General features: G+C 41.1%; 2 protein-coding genes across 51 annotated transcripts in view; one reads left to right on the top strand and one right to left on the bottom strand.

Moving 5' to 3' along the window:
- The window catches only part of LOC147467967 (phenoloxidase-activating factor 2-like), a 2,504-nt gene extending 1,054 nt beyond the window's left edge, over nt 1-1,450 (top strand). The window contains exons 3-4 of the mRNA XM_086556422.1: nt 1-175; nt 480-1,450. The exon at nt 1-175 is cut by the window's left edge and continues 21 nt beyond it. Coding sequence (XP_086412548.1) covers nt 1-175; nt 480-1,268 — 964 coding nt within the window. The 3' untranslated portion in view covers nt 1,269-1,450. The remainder of the gene's footprint in view (nt 176-479) is intronic.
- A 4,078-nt stretch (nt 1,451-5,528) lies between these two features.
- slo (calcium-activated potassium channel slo) overlaps nt 5,529-12,500 on the bottom strand; it is a 170,944-nt gene continuing 163,972 nt past the window's right edge. For 41 of the 50 annotated variants that reach the window (XM_086556472.1, XM_086556467.1, XM_086556451.1 and 38 more), the window contains 2 exons: nt 12,142-12,297; nt 5,529-11,444 (listed from right to left, as the gene is read on the bottom strand). In XM_086556472.1, coding sequence (XP_086412598.1) covers nt 11,225-11,444; nt 12,142-12,297 — 376 coding nt within the window. In that variant the 3' untranslated portion in view covers nt 5,529-11,224. The remainder of the gene's footprint in view (nt 11,445-12,141; nt 12,298-12,500) is intronic. The other 9 variants (XM_086556477.1, XM_086556476.1, XM_086556475.1 and 6 more) reach the window with 1 other exon arrangement.

Below are 12,500 nucleotides of genomic sequence, written 5' to 3' on the forward strand. Positions count from 1 at the left end.
CAACAGCACAGAATCCACGAGGTCTTCAGCCACGGAGTTGATATCCGAATGCCCGAGCTTCCTCGAGGTGTGCTGCACCGACCCCACCTACGAGCCTCCCCCCCCTCCGAAGTACGTGTCTCAGTGCGGCAGGAGGAACGAGGAGGGAGTCAACGCTCGTATTCTTGATTTTCCTGTGAGTACATGCGTCTTTCTCTATGGATCTATGTCTTATGTTTTATTGATCATGTCCCAGTGATTCTTCTAAGTATGTGAGTGAGTGAGCGAGTATGCCTAATAACCTTAATTCTTTAAATTTATCGGGAATCAATATCGAGTCAACCGCTTAAAGTTTTCCGTAGCTTCTATACACGAGAATCAGCCATGATTTTTTTTTTCTCAAAGTTAAAAAGAAGAGAGTCCAAATACCCCTTATACATATAGACCAACATGACCTCCATTTGCCTCCGTAACTCGACATGTCCTTGGTGACCTTCCAGGCCAACCAGGCACAGTTCGGCGAATTCCCGTGGATGACGGCGGTGCTAAAGACTGAGTACTCGGCGGACAACGTGGAGGAAAAGCACTACGTTTGCGGCGGTTCCCTCATCCACCCTCAGGTCGTACTCACGGCCGCCCACTGCGTCTATAACGTCGACCCAACCATCCTCAACGTCCGTGTTGGAGAATGGGACACCCAGAAAGCTTATGAACTCTACCCGCACCAGGATCGCAACGTCGGCTACGTCATCACCCACCGCGAATTTAACCCGACAAACCTTTTCAACGATTTCGCTCTCCTTTTCCTCGACTCCCCCGTGGAACTCGCACCCAACGTGGACACCATCTGCCTTCCTGAACAAGGACAGACATTCGATGACTCCTACTGCTGGGCCACTGGCTGGGGCAAAGATAGGTTCGGGAAGGAAGGAGTGTTCCAGAACGTCCTCAAGGAGGTTGAACTTCCCGCCGTTAATTCCTACTTCTGCCAGGAATCCCTTCGCACAACCAGGCTCGGTAAGCTTTTCAAACTCCACCCATCCTTCATGTGCGCAGGCGGCACCGCGGGCGTTGACACCTGCACAGGAGATGGAGGCTCTCCCCTCGTGTGTCTCGGCAGGGGCAACAGCTACGTCCAGGCAGGCATCGTGGCCTGGGGCATCGGCTGCGGAGAGGACGGAGTTCCCGGCGTCTATGCCAACGTGCCTGGTTTCGTAGACTGGATCCACAACAATGTTGATACCATCCTTCTGCAACAGTTCAACTATGACAACTCTAATTACTGGTAATTGTGCAAACTTCGTGTCGAGGCACATGGGTTGCTCGTAATGCAATCGTTTATTCAAAGTTTCACTTTGTGGCAGTTGAGTCAAAATAGATTAATATTCAAGGACCTGCACGTAGGTTGCTGAACACATGTGATTCTATTTATCGAGTCTATTTATACCAATAAAATTTCCAAAACATTCAACGAATCTCTTACATAAACCTTACCATGGAATGGCCATGCAAAGTACCCCACAATAATCAATTGAAGATAAATAAAAATTATCGAGTAGTGTAATACAAAATATACCTATTAACGAAATACAGCAATAATCATGCATCATGGATGAACAATCACAAACCTGCATAACGAAAAAAAAAAATCTACTTGATATACAAAACCAAAAGTCGAAGTCGACGCGAGGGAACTGTTTAATGATCCTGTTGAAAGGGACTTGGGAATGAGGAAGGACGAAGACTGCTCGTGCCCTCGTTCCACCTTTTCATGGTCGATTTTACACAGGATCTACAGCTTTACATTACTTTTCGTCGCCCTATGATTAATTACCCTTACGTTTTCCCCATCTCTTACACTTCATTCTCCTTCACTTTCTTGGTGTGCTAATCATCCTCAGAGGAAATACGTGACCTTGTTCGTCAAAAGGAGAAAAATACATCGAACAATACAAATAAGCTAATGAATCGATAAAATCATTCTTATTAGTTAATACTCCTGTTGGCTGCGTTTCACCTGCACCTATACTTATTAAGAGTTATAGGCTTTTTAGGAATTGTCACTTTCATGAAGTATAGTTGGTATTTTCATGAATTAAAGCTTTTCTTTTCACGAGGTAGTTATATAAAAGTGATGAATCGTTTTTATAGTGTTTTATTTAACTGGAAATAATAACCACAGTGACCTTTAGATATTGGATATATTTAGATTATTTCCTCCTATTGCTTATTTCATCACTCTGCTATTGTCATAGTAGACTTTCATGTTCCCTTTATATATCTTATATTTTCTATGATTCTGTTGTAAATGAACTGTGTACTTGTAATACGGCGGAAATTAAAAAAAGATGATACAAAATAACTAAAAATACACACACACACACACACACACACACACACACACACACACACACACATATATATATATATATATATATATATATGTATATATATACAAATATATTATACAGCTATATACATATATATAATATTTACTCAACACTTCTAAACATATTAATCTAACTATTTACCTCTCTCTCTCTCTCTCTCTCTCTCTCTCTCTCTCTCTCTATATATATATATATATATATATACATACACACATATATATACATATATATGTATATATATATATATATATATATACATAAATATACATACATACATACATATATACATATATATATATATGTATGTATATATATATATATATATATATATATATATATATATATATATATATACATATACATACAAGTAACACATCCATATGAAAATAAGTCCGATGAGCAACATAACACTCACCTCAACACTTGTCGAATCTATTAGCGTTCCACACCGAACAAGTTAGTGCACAAAATCACATCAGTATATAATAGTAAAAAAAATGTCTCCCTTATCAATATGTCAGGTTTTCTGTCGTTGGATTTCTTGCTTATAAAGATCACCGCCTGCGCATACCAATTGTCTGATCCACAATACGAGGGAGATGCAGCTCTGCCAGATTATTGCAGCCATATTTATCGCGATTTTCTTAGCATACGTATGGGATACTTTGTAAACCTTTTTTAGTGGAAAAATAAGATTTCTATGTGTCTTGAAGTATTAAAGAAACTAGGAACTAAAGTTTACAAAAAAGAAAAAGGTAGTTTCTGTTTCTGACACGAAGGATTCGAACTTGCCTTGTTGGGAAGATCCAAAGTGTCGTATTTACACAAGATTCTAATGGCTATTTCTCACTTACGTACCATTTCAAGTTATCTTGTATAAGTAAGAAATTAGGAAGTTAACGTCAAGTGCCTAAACATTATAATCACTCTTGCCATCATCATTTTAACCTCCCAAAATTGCCAAAATACCCATTTTCGTAAATTACCACAGACACGGAAACGTATTGTAACTGTTTACTACCTACGTCCCAAAGCTTCGTTGGTTTTCCGTTAAGTAGACGAATTCCATTAATTTGGCGGCAATGGGGAGATGTTTAGATTCCCTGTGGTGCTCTCTGACCTCTCACACATCGAGTTAACCCATCTGAGCTTACTACGCGGCATTTTGAGCATTTGTTAAAAAGGAAAATTCTTATTGGTTGTGGACTATGGTCGGGTAATTTATCTGTCTTTTGATTGGCTGACTGACTTTGGTTTAGTACAGTTGTTTGAGATGATAAAAAAATATTTTTTGAAGAGAAGCAAAGACTGAACACTTGAAATATACAGGAAGAAAATAATAAGCATACTTAAAACATGATATATAAAACGTATACACTAATAAACGGTTGATAAAAAGGATATTCATCTCACTGTAATGATGCGAATAGGAGTTCATAAGTGGACTAACTATAGGCTGGCCGAATTTCTTCTTGTTGCATGAAAGTTGAAGATTATTTCCTGTATTTCCCAGAATTCTCACCACACTCTCAATGACAGAGATTATGATAAAAGTGCCACAAATGCTGTAAACGATGGCAACCCAAATGCACATCACCTAAAATAACTTGGATTTTATCCCTTGTGTGGATACTATCGCATATCGGAATCCCTAAGCATAGACTTTAAAATAATACCTCACACATTATCAAAACCTTCTGTGACGATTGATCACGAAAGTTGTAGCTTATAGCATGACGACCATATCGTAGAAGATCAAAGAGCTGTGATTACTCATTTCATCCAATGTATTAGAAATTATAACTGTTATATCGATAATTTCTGACGTTAAGATGTAATGGTATGTCATGACCATAAATTAATAAAATGCTTCAAAGTTTGTCCATATCTAGACAGTTAGTCGGGGAAAAAATCTTACGAATGAACACTTTTGAGAGATTATTTGACACAAACAAAAAACTGTTTACTAAGAGTAAATAGTGACATCTTTAGAGATTCTATTTGCGGCTGGTATTTCCGTTCTTCCTGTGGTATTGTGTGGTAATTCACTTGTTCTCTATTTGTTCTTGTTATCATATTTATATTTTCGTGTTTTGGATGTGCTACTCTATTTATTGTCAGTGTTTCGTTCTCCTATTTCATATACCATTATTGTTTTCTACAACGCTTTTTCTTGGCTTATTGAATTAATATTTTGCAATAGCAATATATATTTTTTTCTTTTTTTTTTCATTTATGTGGAAGTGATTTCGCTCTTCCCTTTGTTACCCGACAGTCGTCATTGGTATTTTGATGTCGAAATTTTTCTTCGGATCACTCTTTTCTGATATACCTCTTCTTGTCATTTGTTTTATATCGTCTTTGTTTAATTATCGTTCCCGTGCATGAATTACGTGTCTTTTCATCAGAGAATCTCATTGCATCAACATTTGGAGTATGATAATGTTTGAATGGACGATGCATATATATATATATATATATATATATATACATATATATACACACACATATATATATACATATATATACATATATATATATATACACACACACACACACACACACATATATAAATATATATATATATATATATATATATATATATATATATATATATATACATATATATATATACATACATATAATATATATACATACATATATACATATATATATATATATATATATATATATATATATATATATATAATATATAATATATATATATACATACATATATATACATATACATATACATACATATATATATATATATAATATATATATATATATATATAATATATATATATATATATATATATATACATATACATACATATACGTACACACACATTGGGGAAGAAAGAAAGAAAGAAAGAAAGAAAGAAAGAAAGAAAGAAAGAAAGAAAAAGAGAGAGAAAGAGAGAGAGAGAGAGAGAGAGAGAGAGAGAGAGAGAGAGAGAGAGAGAGAGAGAGAGAGAGAGAGAGAGAGAGAGAGAGAGAGAGAGAGAGAGAGAGAGAGAGAGAGAGAGAGAGAGAGAGAGTGAGAGTGAGAGTGAGAGAGAGAGAGAGAGAATAGTATGCGCCTTCATATATTGCACATTTATTTATTTTGTTATTTCCTACTCGCTAGGACTAAGAATGGGGAATAAAAAAGGATTTTGTACACTCTTTTGTGTTTTAATCAACAATCAATATATTACAGAGAACCATATTAATAAGGTTAAGTAAACTCTGGAACAACAGAGGTGCATTTATTCTATTGCTGTTCAAATATTCAAATAAAAACAGTTCTGAACCAGTAGTGTAATACTTACATTAAACAAATATTAACACGTCTTCATATTCCCGCTATTTGCCACTGAAAACACCCACAGTTGACTGTTGTATTATGATATCAACGTTTCTTGTACAGGGCTTGTGCATACGGGACTTTGACTTCCCTTCTGGCAAAAGGTTAAACTTGTAATTTTTTTTTGTTTGGTTTTACTTTAAAGAAGCCAATAAGCGAGAGAGGTTAACATGTCTAGCTTGGATTTTAGCCGTTCTGATTAAGAGCAAGTGTATAGTTCCCGCCATTTTGCCATCCACCAAATCGCTCAACTACGGAATTTGTCATTAACTCTTAATTTTCACATCCATTTTAAATCTATCGTTAAAAACAACTAATGAAGAAATTCCTCAAAATTCTCCAATTACTAATTACTGTCTTATGGAGTTACTTAATACCCTGAAGATTTCATGAACATTTTTACTTCTAAGCTACTTTTAATATGGCGGTTTGGATTCTACTTTCCTGCTCATCACAAGAACAAAAAAATGGGAAGTCGAAGGCCTGTTACGTACGTCACTATGTAATATTTTGATTATTTGTCGCACGTCAGCAGGGAATAGGCTATGAAAGTGTTGTATTGCATCTTCATACTTTTGACACAGCGGGAGGGCTCATGATATGTGTTTGGGTGTAGAGGTTCGTGTTGTGTGGTGTGTGGAGTGTGTCGGTGTGTCTGCTACTTTGTTCTGAGGTGTGGGCGTGGCTTCTCGTGGGGGTAACCAGAGATCGGCAAGCAACAGCAGCTGATAAGAAGGGCGAACTGTGTAGTCTTAGGCAAATCCTAAACAGAACTGACATTTAAAGCCCCTACTCTCACAGAGACGATGGGCGAAAGGTTTTGGCAGGGGAGCCGAGTCACAACGCGAAATCTTCTGGCGTTGTGACTGGCTGAACTGCCTCGTTTCCTCTTGGTTGCATCTCTTATGCAGCGCACTTGCGACCCTTCTTGCCAGCGCTGTGGAGGACTTGAGGCCGCGCATGCATGACACATGAACTACAGCCCCTCGTCTGATCTGCCGCCCTTCCCGAAAAGGAGGGCGACTCGTCAACTGCAGGACTCTAGATCCTTTGGGTCACGTCGGATCAGCGGGAAGTCTGCACCTCCGGTCTCTGCCACTGGATGGTAACTTGTAGGAAGAAGAAATAGTGCATCGGGTCCCGGTCATGAAGGTCGCTATGAATTATTCTACCTATCTATTTTCTTCTGCACTAATGAAATCGTCACCTCTCATTATTAAAAAAAAGTTTCTTCTCACAGTAGTAGCCTGCTACAAAACACCTCTACAACAGTTCAGGAAATATCCCACATTCACAAGAAGTATTAACTTCGCATCAGTTTAGTTTCATTCGTTTAAAACAACAATACAAAGATACAGATCAAAGCCAATATAAATTCTATCAATATATTAACACAAAGAGACCAACTTCGCGACCGGGATCTCCAGCACAATTCCTCTATGTATAACATTTATCACATGTACATGTACAGCAGCGTAGAAAAATCTGAAATTCACGTTCCATTTAGATTCTCTGCATAAATCACTACAGCCAGTTTGCATAACAAGCAATCCTGAAAACCTTTTTTTTTAACTTCTGTTTTTTGCCTTATTGCTTCTGCAACAAAATAAGACTTAGTAAGGCGTGTTTGCAGAGCAGAGCCACCGTTTGACTGTGGGGCTCAACAAAGATTGAACAGGACCTAACTGGTAACAGATCAGAGATAAGAAACGTCAACAGTGGATTACCTCTCTGATTCAGAACAAAGAAGTATGAAAGAAGACGCGGGTGGCGGCTGCAAGTCCCTGCCGCCCGCTCCAAGCAGGACTTATTCCCTTCTTGTGACAAGAAGAAAGACCTGGAGGCGATAGGCGGGTGGAAGAAACTTGCAAGGACCGAACCTCGTCTAAGTCATGATATATGGAAATCCAACGGTGCATAAACCCCAAATATTTCCCCTTTACTGATAGGAAAACCCCAGGACGGCGCATACGACCTGCTCTCAGACACCGGGTGTCTCTCTGTGGCTTGGAATCGTTTCCCCCTCTCGCCTGTGGTCGGTCAAACCCTCCCCTGTGAGCGGACAAGCTAGGTGTCTCTTGAGTCTTGCATGTTTTGATGGGGCAGCAGGCCTCGCTAGGCACCGAGTGCTGAGAGGAGGTTGTAGCGCCAATGTTATGCATTATCAATTCGGCCAGAGCAGAAGGCAGGGAAAACACAAGTGGACACAAAATATACAAAAAGTATTTGATAATGATAGGAAGAAATACAAGAATGAATAGTATACAGTGATTTCATAAACATTTCAGAAAGCAGCACGATTATCATGCAGTAGATGACACCTGGTCTATATTACATATCACATTTCATTATGTATCTAGTGGGGATGTTTTTTTTTTTCTTTATTTCCCAGTATGGTTCAATCATGCCATGATACTGCATGACCAGCAGTTCCACAGGGAGGCGGAGTCAGGGTAGAGCTGGTGAGAAGGGGAATAATCAATACATAAGGTGTTCGCACTCCAGATAATAGTGTTGCAAAGTGGGTTCTGGGACAACAAGGAACCCACCCCCTGACCCCACCTTCCACAGAGCCTGGCAGGAGTGGGGCAGTCGGCTCAGTGTGCTGCCACTAGTAGTAGTAGTAGTAGTAGTAGTTGCTGTTGTTGTTGTAGTCAGTATTGCTGGAGACGCTTGGGCTGTTGGGTGGCTTCTCGTTCGACTTGCAACTTAGTTGGTCATCTTGCACTGTTTACATTTTCTGTTTCCATTTTTTTTTCTATCTCGTTTTGGTGAGCATATTCACAACAAACTAAACTGAACACTAATATCTCTTTTCTAAGATGATTTCACAAACGCAATTTTAAATATATTTTTTTCCAACACTTCATTACAGATTTATAATGGCCTTTCAGAGCACACTTGTATTCTACACTTGTGGACATCTGCTGACATACCCCAACACCCTTTCACTGGTCAGTGGTACATTTCGAAAAAGAGAAAAAGCCATGATTGAGAAGATGAAAACTTATTAAGCTCTTGGCATTTGTAAGGCAATGACAGCACATGGGCTACCAGAGGGCAGCGCTGGGAGAGTCCTGGAGGAGGGGGCCCCGGCTCGCGTGCGCATCACGTCTAGCAGCGGCAGCAGCAGCACCGTGGCGGCCAGGGCGAGGCCAGACCCACCACGGCTGCGCAACTGTCAACGTTTATGTAGAGATACTTAAGTGCAGCACACCTTTCTTATGATGAGGACTCGAGAGAATATGCATGAGTAGACATGAACGACACTCTGGTGAATATTAACACTCAAGCATTGACCAGTGAACTCCCACTGGTTATAATAAGAGCCACAATGGGCCATAAGTTCTCAAGGTTTCCATATGTAGGAACAAGGAATATTTATAAACAAGGATTATACAGCTTCGCACACTGTGGATCAAAACAGGATTATGTAAACATCAGAAAATGTGGAATGGCATACCATACAAACTAGGATATGATCACAGGGGTCGCCGTGGCTCAGCAGAATGGGGGAAAACCCTCCAAACCCCGATTGTGGTGGGCCACCAGTGGACACGGACACCACAACACATCCTGGGTGGCCACATTCTGGTGGGCCACAGTGGACCTGGCCGTGGGTGCACATGTATAAATGTATTCCCGGATTTCCAATGGACATGGTCACAGCGAGATTGTGAATTAACATGTGCTGATAACATGAATAATGAAGAGCAAGAAGTGGACCTGCGTTCCACCAAAAGACGTGGCCACCACAAGATTTCAGTAAACTTTGATGTTGGGATGACCTCGCTCACGTGAGAACTCTCCATCGGAGGTGTAGCTTGAGTGCAACAAGCTAGAAGCCTACAGTGTCCTCTCTAGCTGTGCTAATGCTGCAACCCCGCTACTAAGGTGGTGGTGGTGCCGGCCACACGTGACATCATAGAGTCACGTGACCACGCTAGGCCCTGGACCTAAGAGGGCCGAGCAACACGGCGCTTCACGGACATAGCGCCAACAATTTTGATTTGCAAAATGCATTTTTTTTTTCTTTACAACATTTTGACAGCTTTTTTTTTCAACTTGCTAGACGAGAACTTTGTTCACAATGATGCATCAGTCAGAAAACTTTTATCAACTTTACATAACTAAGTAAAAAACTATAACACTCAATATTTTATTCAAACTCTTCTCTAAACAAGTCGCATGTAAACACATGTCTGGACCTAAGTCTTGCTGAACAACTATCCCTGGCTAGACGGTGCTTGTGAAAACGTGGTTGTCCTCTGTGCCAGAAGTTTTTGATACTCTGGTTATACATGAAATTATGAGTGCTTAGAAGAGGAAATTATCATCTATAACTTCTTATTCCGTAATACTTAAAAACAAAATTTTACATTATGAAAACACAATAGAGAGCATAAGACAGCAAGAGAAAAGGTGACAGAAGTAACACCACTTTTGCTATCTAAAAAGTTTTGCACAGAGTACAGAAAGATAATACATCATCAACAAGATCTGCTAAAAAAAATTAGCATTCTATTGTAGCATCCTCACTCTCAGACTAACCTACACGTCCCTGCCACTCAGCTCGTTTCTCAGGCGATACCCACACTCGTTGAGATCCTAGAGTTACGAGGCGTGTGGCAGGCGTCCAGGAAAGTCTGAAGGACCCTGAATACATGAGCACTTGCTGCAGGTGAGACTTGACAGGATCGGCTGTAAGAAGCCGGTGTGTCTGTGAGCCGGGCATGTGCAGGCTGACAATGGAACACTAAACTCGGGTCTGACAATGGAGCTACGCCCTACCACCTGGGGCACTAGCGAGTGAGTCAAGGTAGCAACTTGCATAGCTGGAACATTCTATTTCAACTGTGAATTTTTCCCTATCTCAAAAGTCCGCGATCCCACACAAAAGTCGAGAATAATACACAAAAAATACTCATTCAGGACATCAATATACATATAATTCAAAGATGCCAAAGACTGAAGATAAAATGAGGTGTTTTTGTTAGTTCATTCCTGCAACCAAAAGAAGTATACACAGAACAGCTCGAACATATATGAACTTAGGGTGACAAAGCACACATGGGGCCACCTGCTCATGATGTGAGGTGTCTGTCTGGCACCTCTTCTTGTGCTGGGACCTTACGGAACACAACAGACCAAAAACCCACTAGATGATATACGGGGAGGATGTGGGGGGGCTACAATGGGGCTTGGATAGTACTGAGGGGAGGAAGTGAGGTGAAGGAAGCAGAGGATGTGACAAGGAAGGTAAAGAGAGGAAGAGCAGGAGATCTGGGGAGGGAAATACTGTACTGGGGAGGACGGCTGAGGCACAGCACGTGGCCGCTACCATTCGCTGCTGCACTCACGGGCGGGCACAGGTGGCGGGCGGTGGGTGGCAGCGTGTGATGAGCGGGTGGTGTGTGGTGGTGTTGGTGTGGTGTGGGTGCAGCGCTGGACTCTTTCAGATGTAGGAGTAGGGTCCGTCAGTGAGGGCGCTACAGAGGAGGAGTCAGGAGTTGTCATCCTTGGCCATGTCTCCCCGGTTAGGCTTGTACTCCAGGCCTGGGTCGAACTGCATCAGAACGAAGACCTGGTCGGTGGGCAGCAACTTGAAGTCATCAGGTGGGTTGGTTATCACATACCGCTTGGACGATGCGTCACACGAGCTTGAAGTGTCGCGGAATCTGCAGTCCAAACCAACGCCAGATTGAGGACTCATACGGAGTGTTCTGTAAATCAATTTCATATCTCACGAGCATAACGAAAATAATATTTCAAAAAAGACAAGAGTTTCTCCCGATCCTCGTAAAATAATTTACAAGCTTGCCCAACGGCCATGCTACTGTACAAGAAGTGCAGAAATGATCCATAAGCCGTGATTTAAAGCAGGTTTACATACTTTACAAAGCCTACTTACGTAGTTTTGAATAAATTATGATAGGTATTTAACAAGCCAGGTGCATACACACTCTTTTGAGATACATTACAATTGCTTACTTTAACAAACCAGGTACTGGTGATGCAGAAGGCGCTCTTTTTTTTACTTAAGAGGTCCGCTCTTATATTTATGAAATACAATAGAAGGGTGAACAAGTGCATCAAAGCTGATCATAATACAAGAGGGGGAGGGGAGAGGGGGGGTGGGAAGGTACTTTGTGTCAAAGGGCTGTAGTAGTGTAGCCATGGATCACGTGGGCTGTGTACCATCGTCTACAGGCTCTACATCCCCCGGGCCAAGGGCGGCACAGGGGGTGCAAGTCCCGCACAGGATTTTGGTACAGAGGCTCAGGCTTTGGCTCCATTACTCGTCACACTTGAGGAAAGAGTGGCAATCACTTGACGGCTTGGAGCCTCAGACATACACGAGGATCTGTGGACACAAAGTCTGTGAGGTGCAGACGGAGGTGCAGGTGCTGCCCTACTCACCTGTAGAGACCAATACATAGCATGCCATAGTTCCTCAGTGCCGCACAGAAGAGGTCTCCGTATATCCCGCTCTCCCCGAACTGGCCAAGCGGACCGTCGTAGAGAGAGATCTGCCCCACTTGACAGCGGTCCCGGTTGGCGAGTGTCTCCGGCGTGCTGGCGGGAGAACACGTTCACCAGAATCCCTCTCCGATAAAGAAACTCCTTAAGAGCATTAGCACGTTCTTTATATAGGATTAACGAAGAATCAAGGGCGAGGTTAACAAGTATCGATAATGAATGTGTAAATACACAATTATCCCTTTGTCTAATGATACTTAATGACTTAATTTGTTAATCTCTCTCTCTCTCTCTCTCTC

This window comes from Penaeus japonicus, unplaced genomic scaffold, assembly GCF_977035675.1.
Source record: "Penaeus japonicus unplaced genomic scaffold, GWHDUDI00000001_assembly GWHDUDI00000032, whole genome shotgun sequence".
Classification (NCBI taxonomy): Eukaryota; Metazoa; Arthropoda; class Malacostraca; order Decapoda; family Penaeidae; genus Penaeus; species Penaeus japonicus.